This window comes from Pistacia vera, unplaced genomic scaffold, assembly GCF_008641045.1.
Source record: "Pistacia vera cultivar Batoury unplaced genomic scaffold, PisVer_v2 Contig528, whole genome shotgun sequence".
NCBI lineage: Eukaryota > Viridiplantae > Streptophyta > Magnoliopsida > Sapindales > Anacardiaceae > Pistacia > Pistacia vera.
Genome location: NW_022196366.1, coordinates 431,553 through 449,446, shown reverse-complemented (window position 1 = coordinate 449,446; position 17,894 = coordinate 431,553). Strand labels below are relative to the sequence as shown.

General features: G+C 33.7%; 1 protein-coding gene across 1 annotated transcript; it reads right to left on the bottom strand.

Moving 5' to 3' along the window:
* Window positions 1-1,703: 1,703 nt before the first annotated feature.
* LOC116107153 (putative pentatricopeptide repeat-containing protein At1g12700, mitochondrial) lies at window positions 1,704-17,623 on the bottom strand. Its single transcript, XM_031393458.1, has 8 exons — window positions 17,576-17,623; window positions 17,151-17,219; window positions 8,367-8,564; window positions 3,385-3,443; window positions 2,876-3,125; window positions 2,482-2,794; window positions 2,048-2,419; window positions 1,704-1,990 (listed from the first exon to the last, which is right to left on the bottom strand). Exons 1-8 carry the CDS (start codon window positions 17,621-17,623, stop codon window positions 1,704-1,706), a joined length of 1,596 nt encoding a protein of 531 aa, XP_031249318.1.
* Between the last annotated feature and the right edge of the window lie 271 nt (window positions 17,624-17,894).

Sequence of the window (17,894 nt, the reverse complement as noted above, 5' to 3'; positions counted from 1 at the left end):
AGCACACTCCTGTCAGTGAGGTGGATGCGCGTCATACCAGCCAAGAGCTATATTGATCCCATGTGTCCAATCCCTGCACCAAATCGCGTAAATCACTCTAGAAGGTGGGCAATGGGATATAAAGAAGGATTTGCACGGATAATCCCACCAACTCACAGATTTAGTAATGATAACCTTAATCCATCCCATTATAAATTGAGAGCTCTTCTCTCATTTAAGGGATTAGCTACACTCTCTAAAGAAAAGATAGTATTCTCTCACTCTCTCTTGTATAATCATCTGTAAGTCAGTCCGTTGAATGTGACCTAACCTCTATCATTAATAAAAAGTCAGTGGACGTAGGATTTGCTTCCTTAGCATCCGAACCACTTTAAACGCTGTTCTCCATTGCATTTACTCTCATTCTCACCTTCACATGTGTCTTTTGGGCCCGCTCAGCATTTCACACGTGCGTTTGGTTGATGTCAAAATCACGTATCAACAGAATTAATTATATTCAAAAGTTAATACACACTTTGGTGTTCACAACTACTGTGAAACATTTTAATCCAACAAGAAAAACTCCATACACTCAAAGAACAGGTACCTAAAGGCTTCAAGAATTCTGATATTACCAAAATAAATAAAAGAGACTTCCACCAACATCAACAGACTAGAATACAAGTGAATTGAATATTGAACATATTATTTAGTATACCACCCTCTCATGGCTTTTGGAATTGAGGAGCACACTAGAGTGGACACAAATACGAATGAAAAATTCACCATCAGCCATTCATCATTTGTAGTAACAAATAGGGTTATTTAACTAAGCTGATTTCAATCAAAACAATCAATGAGCAAACTCAACAATCAACTTATACAGTCTAATATGTGATCAATTTAGAGATTAAATAAAACAGGAAAGAGCTGAATAGAAATTGACACAGAGGGATTTATAGTGGTTCGGCTAAGGCAGCCTACATCCACTCTTCAAGGCACACTTTAGGGCATTTCATTCATCATAAGAACAATATTACAGAGAGTATTTAAACAAGCAGATACAGGAAAGAACACACCCGATTAAGCCTCACTCTCTCCCTCATTCTCCCACATATTGGTCTGATTTTATATACATACAGACTCCGTTGATCAATCACCAGTTGTACAACAAGATCTGAAAACCGTTGGAGAAGAGATGCACTAGAATCTTCTACCATAATCGAGACCTAAGGTTGAAACAGGACCAGAGAGAGATGAGCTGTGAAGGGAGAGTTTGTTACATTGAAATGAGGATCAAGTGCCACGATAGGGCACTTAAGCTTAACAACCAAAATGACACCGTATAGGCAAAAAATATAACACTGCTTATTTTGACTAATATTGACTCCAACGTGTCAATTGCAAGCCATGTCATCACACATCTTATAGATTAACTTTGATTAAAAGGATTGGAATGTGGATTACAGTCAATAAAACAACACGATTTAATTTATCCCATCAGGTTTTTAGTAAGACCTATCTCCAAAATAACTTCACATATTTGACTTCTTCATTAAAGGATTCATATCAATACAATTACCACTATGATGATGGCACACACCTTTGCATGGAAACTTTGACATTTGACAAGGCTCTCGTCATAAGTTGTACTCCCCGGGAGATGCATTCACTCGACAATCAACGTCTTGTTGGTTCTTGGGTAGAGAATGACGGAAGCAACTTTAAGAATTTGCGATAATTTTCTCCTTTCCCAGTAAATCTATAATTATCAAAGCTATGGATGCATCTAGCTTCAGATTTCTCTGATTCATTTTGTGAAGAAGTTCAACCACTTTTGAAGTCTCATTATTCTGCAAGAAACCAGACATAAGTGTACCAAATATGACTACATCTGGAGCACAACCATTTTGCTCCACATCTGATAACAAATTACTTGCCATTTCTAAGTTCCCTTCTTTACAAAGCCCATCCATCAGAATGTTATATGTCACAACATCTGGAACAAAGCCTTTATTTCGCAATCTATGAAACAATTCCTAAGCCATTTTGAGTCTCCTTGTTTTACACAACCCATCAATGAGACAACTGAAAGTTTTGATGTCAAGTTGAATGTTTCCATTTTTTAAAGTATGAAGCAGTTCAATAGCCTCCAAAACACAACCATTTTTGCAAAATCCATCAATGAGAATATTATACGTAATTAAATCGGGATGATCATTATTGCATTGCATCTCACCAAATAGTTTCCTTGCATGTCCGACATTACCAATCATAAAAAGGCCAGTCAGGAAGGTGCTATAAGTAACAATTGTTGGCCTAACTGCCTTTGAAGTCACTTCTCTATAAAGACTCATAGCTTCATCAACTTTACGATTCTTACTATACCAATTGATTAGAGTACTGTAGGTAACTACATTAGGTATGCATCCCTTATTCAACGTCGAAAAACCGTCCATCAAAATATTGTAGCTAAAAAATCAGGCTTATGCCCCTTACTTGCCATAGAATCAAATAGCTTTCTTGCATCGTCAATTCTACCTTCCAAGCAATAACCATTCAAAATTGTATTATAAGTAATTGTGTTGGGATGAACACCTCTATTAATCATCAGTTGGAGCAATCCATTGGCTTCGTCTATCTTTTCATTCTTACAAATTTCATCCATTACCACATTAAATGTCACTACATTAGGTTGTACACCTTCATCCAACATCTCCATAAACAATGTTTTCGCCTCCTCCCCATTAGATGTATTATACAAACCATAAATTAGAGAGCTGTAAGTAACAACGTCTGGGTTAATGCCCCTAGTCTTCATTTATGAACACAGTTCTTTTGCCTTGTCTATTAAACCATATTTGCAAAGACCATCAATAATACTAGCACAACAAACAAGATTAGGCTTACAAATGACACCAAATTCACCATTCCCATTAACCATTTCTTCAAATAACTGAAGGGCATCAGTGATATTGCCTGTTCGACACAACCCAGTAATCAAAGTCCCAAATGTAATTACGTCAGGCGTACAACCAAAAGAACCCATTTTCCTAAGCAACTCAATCGCCTTCTTAATCTTACCCTCCATACAAAGACCATTAATGAGACAAGTAAAAGTCACAGCATTTGGGTGAAAACCCCTCCTAAAAATACTCCCAAAAATAACAAAACCATCATAAATCCTACCTCTTTTGCATAAGATATTGATGACAATGTTCAAAATAATAAAATCAAACAATAGCCCAGCTGAAATGAACCTCGAGTAAAGTGAAAGGAGTTGATCATAGTGTTGTTTCTTAGTGAGTGTAGTAAAGAAAACACGAAATGATGAGATAGGAGGAGTGGGATGCATATGAATCATGTAATCGAAGAAATAAAGAGCTTCATCAAGAGATAAGTTACCAAATCTGCAGTCCAATGGTGCCAGAATCAAGCCGAATTTTTAGCTTTGTCCAGATCTCCTGTGAGGGTTATTTGAGAGAAATTTGAGATACGAGAGTTATTTTGAGAGAAAATTAATAGTGTTAATTTGAAGGTGAGAATCTGAAATTTATGAAACTATGGGTGGGAACGATAGATTCGCTAAACCTTGGGTGGGAAAATGTCGTTTACGCTTGAAGCTTAAGAAGAAACTGATGGGGCATAAATAACACCACCCACTTTAAATGCTTAATCAAATTGTCATTTTGAGTTTTTGGTGAGTCAAAATTAGCCACAAAATTACGTGCACTTTCCCGAAGTTGGCCTGGTTCATGAATATAATTGAGCTTATATTTAAAAGTGAGGTCCTCAATCAAATCATCACCTTCATTTGCCAAAAAGTAATGTCAGTATTATAATTTAACAAATTTTCTTTTAATAACAGGGCCATGTTCGACCTTTCAATTATCACTGTACATGTAATTATATATTTTACCTTATAATGTGGAATGGAGAAGATTCCAAGACGAGAGTACTAAACAGTAAACACGCTCCTCCCCATTTCAATTTGGGGATTTAATTTGCCCTCCAAACCCATCTAAGTAGGGGTGAGCGTTTTTGGGTATTCTCTATTTTCTGGGGGAACCAGAACCAGAATCGAAACAGAAACCACACAGTACAGGTTCCCAAAAAAAGAAATCGAAACCTGAACCGCACAGTGCAGGTTCTTCAATTCAAGGAACCAGAACCTAAAATATAGGTCCCGGTTCCTTTCCGGGGCACCCTATAAAAAATCAATTACCCCCCCGTTAGTTTAAAAAATGACAGAAATATCTTAAAAGTTTACAAATACACCCCTAACAAATATACTATATGGGTTTAGGGTTTAATTATAATGTAATATTATAATTAATTAAATTNGAAATTTTCAGATTTGGAGAATGGAGGCAGAGAAAGACGAATGTTGATGGAGTAGCGTGACTGCGTGAGGAGTAAAAATTTTTTTTTTGCTTTCATATGTAGGGTAAAACCGGTTTAAAAACAGGTTTGTAATTTTTTCCAAATCGAAAACCGAACCGGTTTTTCGGTTTTTAGAATTTCACAAACCGAAAACCGAACTGGTTTGTAAAAAAACCTAATTTTCGGTTCGGTTTCGGTTCGATTACCGGCTCGGTTAGGTTTTTGGATTATTTATCCCACCCCTAAATCGTATATGATATTTAAGATCATTTGAATATTATTAAGATAAACTATTTAAACTTAAAATTTATACTGACCTTCCGCAATTTCTGTAACTTATATTCATTTTCAAGTTGCATTGCGCATGTATGTTTATTATAAATATATTTTAAAATTATTATTGTTTTTTTTGTCTTTTAAATATACATTTTCTATATTGAAGTTCATTTTATATTGAATTGATAATTCAAAAAATCAATAAATAAAATATCCACAAATTGAACTCAGAGTCTATATCATCATAGTTCTTCTAAAATATGTTACCATTTGAAATCTGTAACCAAAGGTTAAAACTTTGTCAAGAAAAGCAAAAAAATTGCAGGATAACCCATCGGGTATCATTAATAAGTCTACAAATCAATCAGAGAAAGAAAAGTTGAAAAATGTGAACTTTTAAGCAAGAGACTTGCAGAGCCAAAGGAAAAACTAATTTTGATTTTTGAGAAGAGAAAATGAATTATTTTATTATTATTATTTTAGAAATTAAAAAAAAATTAAGAATGTTGAGAAGAGAAATCACATAGAAAGCAACAATAACTCCAACAGTATAATCTGAAGGCAACTTAATTGAAGCATTGAAGAAGCCATTAAGATAAAGGTCTTGTGATACAAATCTATTTGCTGTAATTAGAATTGACCACCACCTATAGCAAAAAAAGCATTTGATGATAACATCCTAAAGAAAGACGATAATTGTAAAACCCACGAAACCCATAAATCAAACAACAAAATCAATCCAAAAATCAATAAAAAGATATAGAACAAATACAATTAAAACTATATATCAGTATTTGTTTTCCTTTGTCATCACTAAAATTGAATTTGTTTTATGTGTGTAATGATAAAATGAATGGTTCGGTAGTAGGTCAATAGTTATCCTAATTCATCATATAATATATCAAATTAAAGCCATATCTTTCTAGTTTTCAAAGATTCAAACCGCTCATCAATTGGATTTTTATTGAGCAAGTTACAGCTAATTTACTATTGACTGTTCAATGGAAATCGAAAAACAAGAGAAACCAAAATGTGTGTGATAATAAAAGGAATGACTCGATAGTGAGGCTACAATCATCCAAATTAAGCATATAATATATCAAATTAAAGTCTTGTCTGTCTAGTTTCTAAAGATTCAAACCTCTCATCAATTGAATTTTTATTGAGTGAGTTATGGCCATCAATTGGATTTTTATTTAGTAATAGCGACAAAAATATTTTTGTCAAAAACATGAAAAGTGTAGTGACAAAAATTTAAGTCATTAAATTTTGAGACCTTATATAATTTTTTTTGTTAATATTAAAATTGACAAAAATATCTTGTCAACAATTTAAAAGAGTAACAAAAGTTATTTTATATCAATTTGATCTGACAATTTTATATATACATTTTACATTTAATAAATAAAATTATAAATAATTACCCTTTTTTTCCCACANTCTGGTGGGATAGGGATACTCGGGAGGGGGCGTGACAGTTGGATTATTGGAAAGTTAGATTACCTTGAAGATTAATGGGAATCTTTAAAAAAATGTTGGGCGATAGTTGCCAGCGGCAGGTGAGTGGGGGTGATGGGCTGGTGGCGTGAGTGGGCTATAATTTGTTTTGAATTCAAGGGTAATTTTATCAAAAAAATTAATTAATTGGGGTGAAATAATAAAAGTCATATTCATATAAATAAATTTAAAAATAAGGACATTATTATCCTAAAAATAACCTTCGGAATCATGATGTAGTAAGGTGACTAGCCTTTTTATCTTCCGTTTGTGTCGATTTGTGTTTGTGTAATTACAACTACACTACTGCGCGCACACACACACACACACACACACACACACACATATATATATATATATATTAAGTGCATTTTCAAAAGATTTTTTATATGATTCAAATTCTTTATTATAAATGTTTATCCATAAAACAAGAGTCTACATACTCTTTAATTTTTAAATATAAATTAAAAAGTGAGTTTGATATTTCACATCTAGAGAGTAAAATTTTATTCTCTATTCTAATTTTAATTAATAAATTACAAGTTTCTTTACATTTTATTTATTAATTTTCTCTTTTATTAAGTATCTTTCTTTAAAAAAAAAAAAAAAAAAAAAACCTTTTTCCTTCCTACAATGGTCTTTAAAATAAAGAGGACCATTTGATTTGAATAAAAAAATTATTTTTTATATTTAGAAATTAATGAAATGTTCTTCATTTATACATAGATGTTCTTTAAAATAAAAAAACACTATTGAATATATTATGATGTGTTTCCTTTTAAAAGTTTTAGTTTTGAACTTTAAATTTTTACTAGTTAATCGTTGTCCCATTTTGAGGGTGTGGTTCAGGAAATGTTGGATTACTGGAAAGTTAGATTACCTTGAAGATTATTGGAAATCTTTAGGAAAATGTATTTGATTAATTGGTGGGTCTATTATATTAATATGTTTGGTTGAGATGAATAAATTGATAGGTATGTTATTTAAATTACTGAATTGTCTTTTAATTAAATATTATTATTATATTTTTTTAATATTTATTATTATTTGGATTACCATAACCCCCCTGTATTTAAAAACTTAGCAAAAACAACCCCATAATAAAAGTTTGGAAAATCAACAAAGCACCCCCACCAACCCAGCCACTACCAGCCGCCGACAACCACTGCAGACAGCCGACAACCGACATCCTAACGGCGCACGGAAGGCAGGAAATGGATCTAACCAGAAATGGCCAGACGTGACAAATCTAGCTATCGACGGCCATAGACGTGGCCGTTAACGGCCATCGATCTAGCCATTTTCGGCCTGATATCTGGTCAGAAATGGCCATATCAGTGCACGATGACCATTTTCGGCCTTCCATGCATCGTTTTGGCTGCGGCGACGGCTGGCCACGGTGGTGGTTGTCGGCGGTAGGTGGGTGGGGGTGGCGGCGGCTTGGGATGAGCTGCAATTTGTTTTGAATTCAAGGGTAATTTTATCCAAAAAGTTAATTAATTGGGATGAAATAGTAAAAGTTATATTCATGTAAATAAATTTAAAAATAAGGGCATTATTGTTCTAAAATTTTATTAATAAAAGATAGAATTGTAACAAAAAAAAAAAAAAAAAGATTGCCCTCGTAATCTTAGAATACCTAAGAAAATTGAGGTAATTAGATTACCACCAATATTACCAACAGTAACTACTATTGGTATTTGAAGATTACCGGAATTTTATATTAATTGACAACCAAACGTGATAATAAAGTAATATAAGATGACATAACTCCAGTAATCCCATATTACCCTCAACCAAACGCCCCCTTGATACATTAATTGATAGATAGATTTCTCAGTATTAATTCTGATTAATTATGTACTTTCTTTTAGAGGTTGTTCACAGGGCTGCAAATAAAGGTGCAGCTGAGCCGAGTCGGCGAGAGAAGCTTGAGACTTGAGAGGTTTGGGTGCCGATTCAAGCACAGCTTGAGCCACCTATTACTCGGCTCGAGAGGCTCGTGAGCCTCCACAAGCTCCAAAGGGTATAGGTGCAATTTTTTCAAGTATGAGGGGTATAATTTTTACCATTTCGCATATAGATTTGTTTTTTTATTTTCGAAAACCTTTAACTTCTTCTTCATCCAACACTTCTCCTTCTCTTTTCTTCTTCTCTTTCCTTCTCCTTCCCTTTAGCTCTTCTGCCTTGGATTTGTCTTCTCCAATGCCTCTAGCTAACTCATCACAAACCTGCTCCAATGTTTCTTTCACCTTCTTCTCAATCTCCAGTTCTTTTGTTGTTGTTGACAATGATGATTTCGTCCCCGCCAATTCTTTTCCAAGCTTCTTGTTTAATCTCTCTGTTTGTCGCCTAAGCTTCTTCTCCACCCCAAGCTCTTCTGCTATGCATGTTATGGCATGGCGAATCCTGTCTGGTGAGCTTGCAAGCTGTGGCGAGTGAGCTCGCGTAATTAAACCAAATTAGTGAGCCCCACTAACAATAATTTCTTCTTCTTTTCTTTTTTTCTTCTTTTATTTTTTGGTAAAATCTAAATCCTGCATTCGTGTTCATAGTCTATTTCCCCTTCAGTTTTGTTCATAGTCAACTTCTCTTCCAATTTCTTACACACAATATTTTTATTCCATTCAACTTCAACTTCTATGATTATTAGAAACATAATAGAGGTAAACTGAATTTTTTAAAATAACCCTAAGACCAGGACAGTGGATGGGAGTATCCATTGTTGTTTTATTATATTATTTGATTCTGTTTGTTTTAATATTTTTCCATATCTTATTCTTACTATTTTCAAAAGACACGTTTGTTTCCTTGTTCTGAAAATATTATTATATTTTATTCAACTATCTTTAAACCTCTAAATTTATTAATTTAACTAAATATCTAAAAAAAATTTAGAAATTGACAAAAACACCTCCACTCACTCACATTTGTCATATTCTAATTACCATCGTCGAAAGGTGGCCGAAATTTGGTATAATGGCGCACTACTGGCTGGATCTGGCCAATAATGTATCGATATAACCTTTTCCGGCCAGATCCACCGTGGATCTGACTGAAAAAAGCCAGATCTACGACCAATGATAGTCGTCAATGATGGCTAAGATATGACCGTTGTTGACAACTAAACGTAGCCAGATCTGGCCATCAATGACTAGATCTAGCCGTAAATCTGACTTTTTTCGACCAGATCCACGGTGGATCTGGCCGTTAATGACTAGATTTAGTTGCACATCTAACCTTTTTCGGCCAGATTCACAGTGGATCTGGTTGGAAAAGACCACTTCAGTATACGATCGACTAGATCCAGTCAGTCGTATATCGATACAATGACTCTGATCATCCTCCAATGGCGGTGGATGATTGCTGGTATTCAATGGGTGATGGGGGTGTTTTTTAAAATTTTAATATTTTTATTGCAGAGCTATTTAATAAATTCATAAACCTAAAGGTGTTTTTATTGATTTTCATAAATCATAACCACCTTGTTATTTCCTCATGGGCATTATTGGTGGGTTTATTTTAAAAACTAACCAAACGAGCCATATATATTTTTTATATTTAGTTATTATACTTTTCTAGTTAACAATGTGTTATGTAATATTATTGACCATAGTTATTTTTTATATTATTATATTAACAATAATGCACAAACACTGAAAGTTTACACCAAATTTTTGCATTGACCGACGTGTCATCTGAGTTAGACGCAACCACATAGCACACTAACAACTATTCCGCAAATGAACGACCGCCCATCAAATATGGCCGAGCTATAATACCCAGATGTCAAAGATATGTTCCTAACTCAAAATAGTTTTTAGATGTTATTTTATTTTAAAAAGCATAAATAACTAAAGGCAAAATAGTCGATTCATTTGGAACGGTATGAATCAATTATCCATAGAAAGACATTAGGGGCAAAATAGTCATTTTGCCTATGGATAAGCATTGAGAGACAAGGATGAGTAGGCTTATTTCATTTAATGACATTAATTAAGTAATAATTATTGTCTAGTGCAAAATGACCAAAATGCCCTTATGTGAAGATTAAGGACTTATGAGTTATACAATTAAATAATTGGGCCATATTAATTTTTGAAAAATAATGAAATATTTTCCTATAATGAGTAGAATTCGTTCAAGCCAAGGCAGAGAGCATTTTTTTCAACATTTCTTTCATTTCTCTCAAATCTTCGATGAAACAAGCTTTCTTTCTCTAAGTTTTAAAGGAGTTTGCATAATTTTTCAAGGAGAACAAGATAGGAGCCTTGGATCTCAATTTGAAGGGTTTAAGTTAAGGATTAAACCTTAGTTTTGATGTGATTTGAAGATTTGAAGTAGATATTGAGTTATAATGTTATATATTGAATTAAGGTGCAAAAGAAGACAAAGCAAAGGATTGTTGGAGGAATTCTTTAAAAAGGAAGGAAGAACCTCCCGACTTTAGGGATTATGCTAGGGTTCGTAATTTTTATGAAACCTAAATTAAGGTTTTAAGGCATAGAATTAGTTGATGGCAAGTGTAGTTAACTATATTTATTCTACTTATTGCCTTGAATTCTTATACATGAAGTTATTGCTATTTATGTTTTATGAGTTGTTATGTTTGATTGAGAAAATGAAGTGTGGATGCTGATTGTGGTAAAACTTGTAGTATGGAGGTCATATGTGTGGAATGGTTACTATTAGAAGTGTTGAGTGTGTGTTGCATAGCTTTAATGTTATAACAATAATGGATGATTATGGAAATGAGATTTACACTTCCTTTAAGATGTTAAAGACTATTAAGGGGAGGATTATTTGATCCAAAATGACCTATTGGTTAATTGTCAATAGGAATTGATGTGGCATAGTTAATATGAAAAATCGGATTTATAAGTAGGTGTTTGTTAAACATGCTTCAGTATTTCACCATAACTTGAGTTATAAAATCGAAATGAGATCATTCTTAAAGCTTTAGAAAGTTAAGACACAGCCCTATAGTTTTATGTTTATGCCAAGAGCCATTCGTTTGAGAAATTGCCTAAAGTATATGCTGGTTATTAAGTTTAAGATTAACATAATCAATTCTTATGATTATGAATTGATTATTATGTTATTGTAATTATGTCATATACTAATGTTTACCCATTAGTTAGATGATCTTTGACAGATATACATGGTCATGATGTCAATGCATATTAATGTTTTGAAATGGCATGAAGATGCATGTAATACATGTTTTAAGATGATGTATGTGAGCAAGAGGTAATGTAATGGATTGATAATCCATAATGAATTAAAAGTATTAAGCTCACCAATATGTATTTACATGCCATAAATTGTTAGAGATGCATATAGACATGATAGAGATCATATAACATGATGGGAACGCTAAGCATATCCTTGTATACCGATTGAGGATAGATGAATATATGCTTTAGATGTTATAACGTCTAAGCCGCCTCTTATGAATGAGCTCTAGATGATATGAAGTGCTTAAGACCTAAGAAAAGTCTGATCGGCTACCGTTAAATGCTTCATATGCATTTAGTTGCACTATATGAGTTAGTATATTATTTACTCTGAGATGATTTATACTCATGTTAGATGATTTAGATGTTATGTCATGACATGTATGTGTGTGTACTAGTTTACATACTTATTTGTATGTGTATGCATTAATGTTACATGGCCATGGGATAAAATATAAAAGACATATGAAATAGAAAGGAAAAAAAGGAAAGTACTCTAGATGTAAAGATAAGTGGTGTGTTAACAAATATGTTTAAATGAGGGTCAATAGCACATTTAGAATGCAATGCGATTAGCGCTCACCCTTTCATTGTTGATTGCTTTGCAGTAGACCAGAAGCGAAGGATGCTAGAGACAGCGGGCTCACATGAGAGAGATGATTTTTGTCATCTTGATGTTTTTATCTTATGTAATAATGTAAATGATAAATGTTTGTGAACCACCTTTGGAAGCTTCCACCCTATAAATATGTTTTGTTGTGTAATTTCCAGATAAATTCTTAAAGTTTCTGAATTATAAGTTTGGATCCTGCGTGACATTTATATGCATGTTTTGATAAATTATTATAATCCTTACACAGTTTTTTTCTATACAACTTGTTCTCCACCAGGTATCTCGAGATTTTCATTGAGGGAATTCAGAGGATACCTGACTGGAGGGGGGTTTTTACATGAGCTTTCATGATTATTGGGCCGTTCATTTTAAATGAACTTCCATCCATATGAAATAACAATAGACTCTCGTCCTATTAAATGGACAAGAGTCCATTTACATGGACGTCCGTCCATAATATGTATAGATTCTATTTTATGATAGGTGTCCACCTATATGACGCTTATCTATAGTTTAAAATATAAATTTTATAAAACAAAAATCAGGGATGCCCATCCATATATTATGGACGACACCATATTCAATGGATAAGACTTTTGGAAAAAGATTTAGATACAGTCAAAGCTACTGAGAATTTTTGGTGAATGTTTTTCTTAATCTATGGTCCATATGTAATTTTACCTGATATTATTTTTATTCATAAAAAGGCCAATGGAAAGCTAGCGGCTGCAGAAGAAGCTATTGCACTCTCATTATGGAAAACCGCAACCATTTGTCGAGTATTCTCAATTGAAGTGTAAAGACCTATCTAATCACAATTATTTTGGCTTTAGTTGCTCTTTTTCTTTATATTTTGAGACTGATGTTTTGCATCTTTATTAAGAAATGGGAAACGTTTTTCATATTGAAAATTGAATATGGATCCCGTCTATAATATATGATAGGTGTCTATGATTTTTATTATTAAAATTATATTTTAAAATATGGATGGATTCTAAGGAATGTCCGTCCATAGTAAATGGACTCTCGTCCATATAATATGGACAAGAGTCCATTAAATTTTCGTATGGTCTTGTCCTATTATATGGACGAGAGTCCATTTAAATTGAACTCATCCAATAATCTTGGATGTTCGTCTATATTTGGTGAGACCGTTTATTCGCGGAATAGTTGTTAGCATGTTTGGGCTGTTTGACTTAGGTACATTGTCGATCGATGTAAAAATTCGGTGTAGTTGTCTAGCGTTATTGTAGTATTAAGAATGGTTTGATGATTTTAGTTTAGAATTTTAGATATTTATTATATAATTATTTGATTAGATTTAAATATTACCATGTGTGAGTATATGGGAAGGATTTGTACGTACAATTTGAGGGTGGGGCAAGGCTAGGAAGGGGTCTATTCCCACAAGGCAGGGACAGGGTTCGTCATCACCCTGTAGTGGGGACAGGTAAAAATTCATCTAACGTGTGGGGACAGGTAAAATTCTCTAACGGTGATGGGACAGAGAATTCGAAATCCACCCAGCCCCGTTGCCCTCCCTGAACCCACCACAACCCTAAATTAAATCCCCACATCCTCAGCACGAATAGCCAGCCTACAGGTACCCGAAAGTGGGACCTTTTGTCATCCTTAGCAAATCTATATAAACACTATTTTAAAATCCGAACGGAGGGCAACCCGTTCTGTTCCGGGTCACAAGTCACCGTTCCAACCGATTGGACCAGTGACATATCATGCTAATTTAGCACTGCAAAAAAAAAAAACCTGTTCTTTTTTAATTTTAAGATTTTCATTTTTTTAATAATAATAACAACTTAATTACTGTCTAACATGATTCAAAGTTCAAATTCAATAACAATCCCAATATAATTTAAGTATTAACAACAATCCAAAGTCCAAATCTAAACATGATGTTGTGTTTATCCATTACATATTAAATGACAAAATACATAACATTAATAACAAAACTTTGGTGCAAGTGTTTTTTCTTTGATCCGTCTCCATGCTGATTAGCTTCACACACTAGCATCAAATTTCATCATCATCATCACCATCATAACCATCACCATCATCTATATAATTTCAGTAAAAAATAGAAATAATAAGTTAAAACTTGTAATTTATTTAAAAAGATACTAAGTTGCTTAAATATTGAAACCAACCTTTTAAACCATCGGTTAAATCATAAAAAGACCCGAGCCATGTTGACAGTGTCTGTTTTTAATCTTTATCTACCTGTCACACAAGAAATAACAACAATTTAGTATATATTGACATATTAAAACAGCAGCATATTATGGACGCATTCAAGGATTGAACTAATTAATGCAAATTGCATTGAAAGAAGGACAAACATGATAAAAGCTACAAGGTCATAAATTATGCCAAATAAAAGACTGTAAAATTATCACAAACATTCTAAAAAATTTCTTAATATTGACTTTTAATCTCAGTTTAATTGAGCTTTAAGGAATTTCAAAATTATTCTATGATTTATTCTGTTATTAATTTTAATAATGAATCATTAATTTAACATGTGTTTGAGTAAAATCTACCATGAGTAATATGGTCTTTAACTTGTGATTGATTTAAAAAATAAAATAAAAGTTTAGCCTTTAGCATTTGACAATATGATGTGTTTTACATTCATATAGGTTGTTGTGTTCAAAAAATCGATTCTGGTTAAAGAGATTGAACCAGGTTGTCATCGTCAATGGAGCAATCGGATCTATCAAGTGAATGAAATTGTTTAGAATTGCCATCTGTAAGCTCTTCCAATTGTTTAAGATAATGTATTCCTCAATGGTGAGTAACAGCATGGCATCATTGTTTTAAACCCGAACTGGAGGGCAATCCCTTTCATTGCCCAGGTCACGGTGAACCGGTCTAATCGATGGGACCGTCGGTTAAACCGATGATGTCAGCGACAATTTATTTTTTAAAAAATTACATATTAATCCTTAACTTATATACTACAAAAATTTTCCCAAAAAGTTTAATTAGTCCCTCAAATTTTTATTTTTCAAAATACCCAAAAAAATTACCATTAAATCCCTAAACTTGTGACATATCTTCAAAACATGCCTAAATTATATAACCCTTATAATTTTGAAATATTGCAAAAATCCCCCTAAGACTTGAACCGGACCAGAGAAGTTGCCGTCTCGGTCCAACCGGCCGTTCGGTCCGTTTTTTAAAACAAGATTGGCATCAGTCAAATGCCTATTCTCATCCGCATATTAATTCAAGATAGGCATGCTAGTGAAACAATCTAGATAAGCTATAAATTATTTCCTAACCATCATCATATAACAAAAACTTAGATACATCAACAGATCTACAAAATTGGAAAGGGTCGTGACTCATGAAAACTTACACTTTCTGAAATGGAGCTGTGTTGTTGTCGATTTCTAGCGAGGAATTGAGTTGTCATCGTCTTGTCATCGATTTCCAGTAGGAATAAAGCTTCATCGTCGTTTCTGATAGGGAGGAACGCCTTCGTCGATTTCAGAGAGTAGATTGCGATTGACACAAGGTTGTGATTTCAAACTCAGAGAGTGGAGTTCATTGAATTGAGTGGCATTTGAGTGGATAGCTTAGATTTCAGATTTTGAGAGATTTGCATAGAGTAACTGAGAAAGTGAGAAACTGGAAAGAGTTAGGGATTTTTTCTCCTTTTGAAACATTGGTAAGGTCTGTTGGACCGGCGATTCGCACTGTTTCCTCCGATTCAATGGCGTTCATAGCGGGTTATTGAATATGACCGGTTTTATATTGACTCGAACCAGACATGTACTGGGTCCCAGTCAACCGTTGGATCGCGGTTCCGGTCCGTTTTTAAAACCATGCATATAAATATAAAACACAAAGGTATATAAATTTTCAGTTTCCAAACAAAACCCACTTCCTCCTGTACCTTCCCACCAACAAACTAAAGTTTAAAGAAAGATCAAATTTTTCATGCTTGGGGAATATCTTTAATGAGATAGCATTGAGATTTCACACTATTAAGGATGGCTTTGTCTACAAAATTTAGTTCTATAATTAAACTTTGTAGCCATATATCTCTACACTTACATGAGTTAGGCTTTGATACTCAGTTTGAGTTGACGATCTTAAAATGTTATTGGTTGCTTTTCAAACTCCAAAATCTCAAGTTTCCTCTCAAATATACACATATCCAAAGTTGGCCTTTTATCATCAAGGTCAATTGCCTACTTAGCATCTGCCTAAAAGCCCATGATCATATCGGTTAGATATCTAAATATTCTTTTAATTGCCTTCCAATTTATATCAATGGTTTTGCATTAATAGGCAAACTTTATTGATACAATGAGATATATCTAAGTCCTGTTATAATAACATAATCAACATCTTATATCAGAAAAGCTTTTTTCAATAGCAACCTACACAGATGCCAGTTTCAAGCGAAAGCAGATTGAAATCAATTGATCGTAGAGGCGTTTTGATAGGGTTCACAGGAATATGGCCAGAGAATAAATACAGGGACGAACAGGAGGAGTCAGAGGATTTTTTGGACACCATTGATGCTGGCGCTTATATTTTTCAGCAATCCGTTGGAGAGTCCGATGGGTGTGATGAGAAGAGAATTCTGTATGATTTGAATGGTGAAAGTAGGTAGCTGAAGGCTTATTTTTGTGTGAGAATCCGATGATCACACTATTCAATGCACTGCCTATTACATTTCCACGAAGATTGCATAGTTATTTGCATTTCCATGGGCACAGAAATGCTCTTTAAAATCATTCAACTCTTTACATTGATGTTAAGTTACACATAAGAAACAAAATCCGACTCTGTATCTTCACTTTTTCATTTCATAATCCCTTTTATCCGAAGCCTTCTATCTCCACCGTGGATGGAATAACGGCAAACAAAACAGTATCGTGTAGGAATTCCATGCACTGTCCCAAAATGAAGATAGGAACAACAGGCTTGTATCATCGATTTACTCATTTGACAGTTGTTTAACGGCTTTCTCAGCAGCATCCGATCTTCTGCTGTTATTAGTGTATAAAACTTTCCTGCAGAACCATTAGGGAAAATAAGCTTTCATAACAGAACCTTTAGTTCATGAAGTGTTTATCAGATCAAAATTCTCATTCAAAGAGGTTTCATATCAGCTCAAATTCCACATTTACCTCAATATCTCTTTGCCTGGTCAACATTGGTGCCTTCAAGTGAACTCCCACTGGTATTTTTTGGGCGATCTGTGTACAAGACCAACAAAAATAATGCTATTATTGTAACTCCTGGAGACAATTGAAATATTCAACGCTGGACATCACCAACAATTTTCTGTTGTTCTTTCCATTTTCACATTAGTGGAGAAATAGGCCATCCTTCCACTTATTCCAAGTTAGCATTCATAGAAAAAGTTTGGAATAAAAAGGTGAAAATTGTAAGCATTATTCTAGAAGATGAGTAAAGACTGAGAATACAAATTCAGTGCTGAAAAGGGGAGATAGTTTAAAGGGTTAGAACCTAAAAAGTCCAGTACAATTTCATGCATTTAAAATGGTACAATTGGTTTCTAAAATCCAAAATAATTTAATGCACTGCTCACCTGTTTAGCAGTATTGACAATTCCGCTCACAATTACATCACCCTTCATTATTCCTCCAAATATGTTTACCAAAATTGCTTAGATTTTCTCCATGGAAGTTAATAACAAGCCTCAGTACCTGTTCCACATATTTGTGAATAAAAATGAAACCCAGATGACAAAAAAAATAAAATAAAAACACATTACTAGTGGATGGTCAGACAAGCCTGCTTGTTCAAAATCATTGACAAAGCGGAATAGTAACACAATACAAGCAGTCAAAACAGAGTATTGAATCATTACCTGCCGCGTCAAGAGAATTGTACCATTGCTAATCCAG

Coding starts and splice junctions, on each gene's coding strand:
- LOC116107153 (XM_031393458.1), bottom strand. CDS start 17,623: ATGAAGGGTGATGTAATTGTGAGCGGAATTGTCAATACTGCTAAACAG. Junction 8,565..17,150: donor CCAGGCAAAGAGATATTGAG/GTAAATGTGGAA, acceptor CACTCGCCACAG/CTTGCAAGCTCACCAGACAG. Junction 3,126..3,384: donor ACCATTGGACTGCAGATTTG/GTAACTTATCTC, acceptor GAGTATTTTTAG/GAGGGGTTTTCACCCAAATG.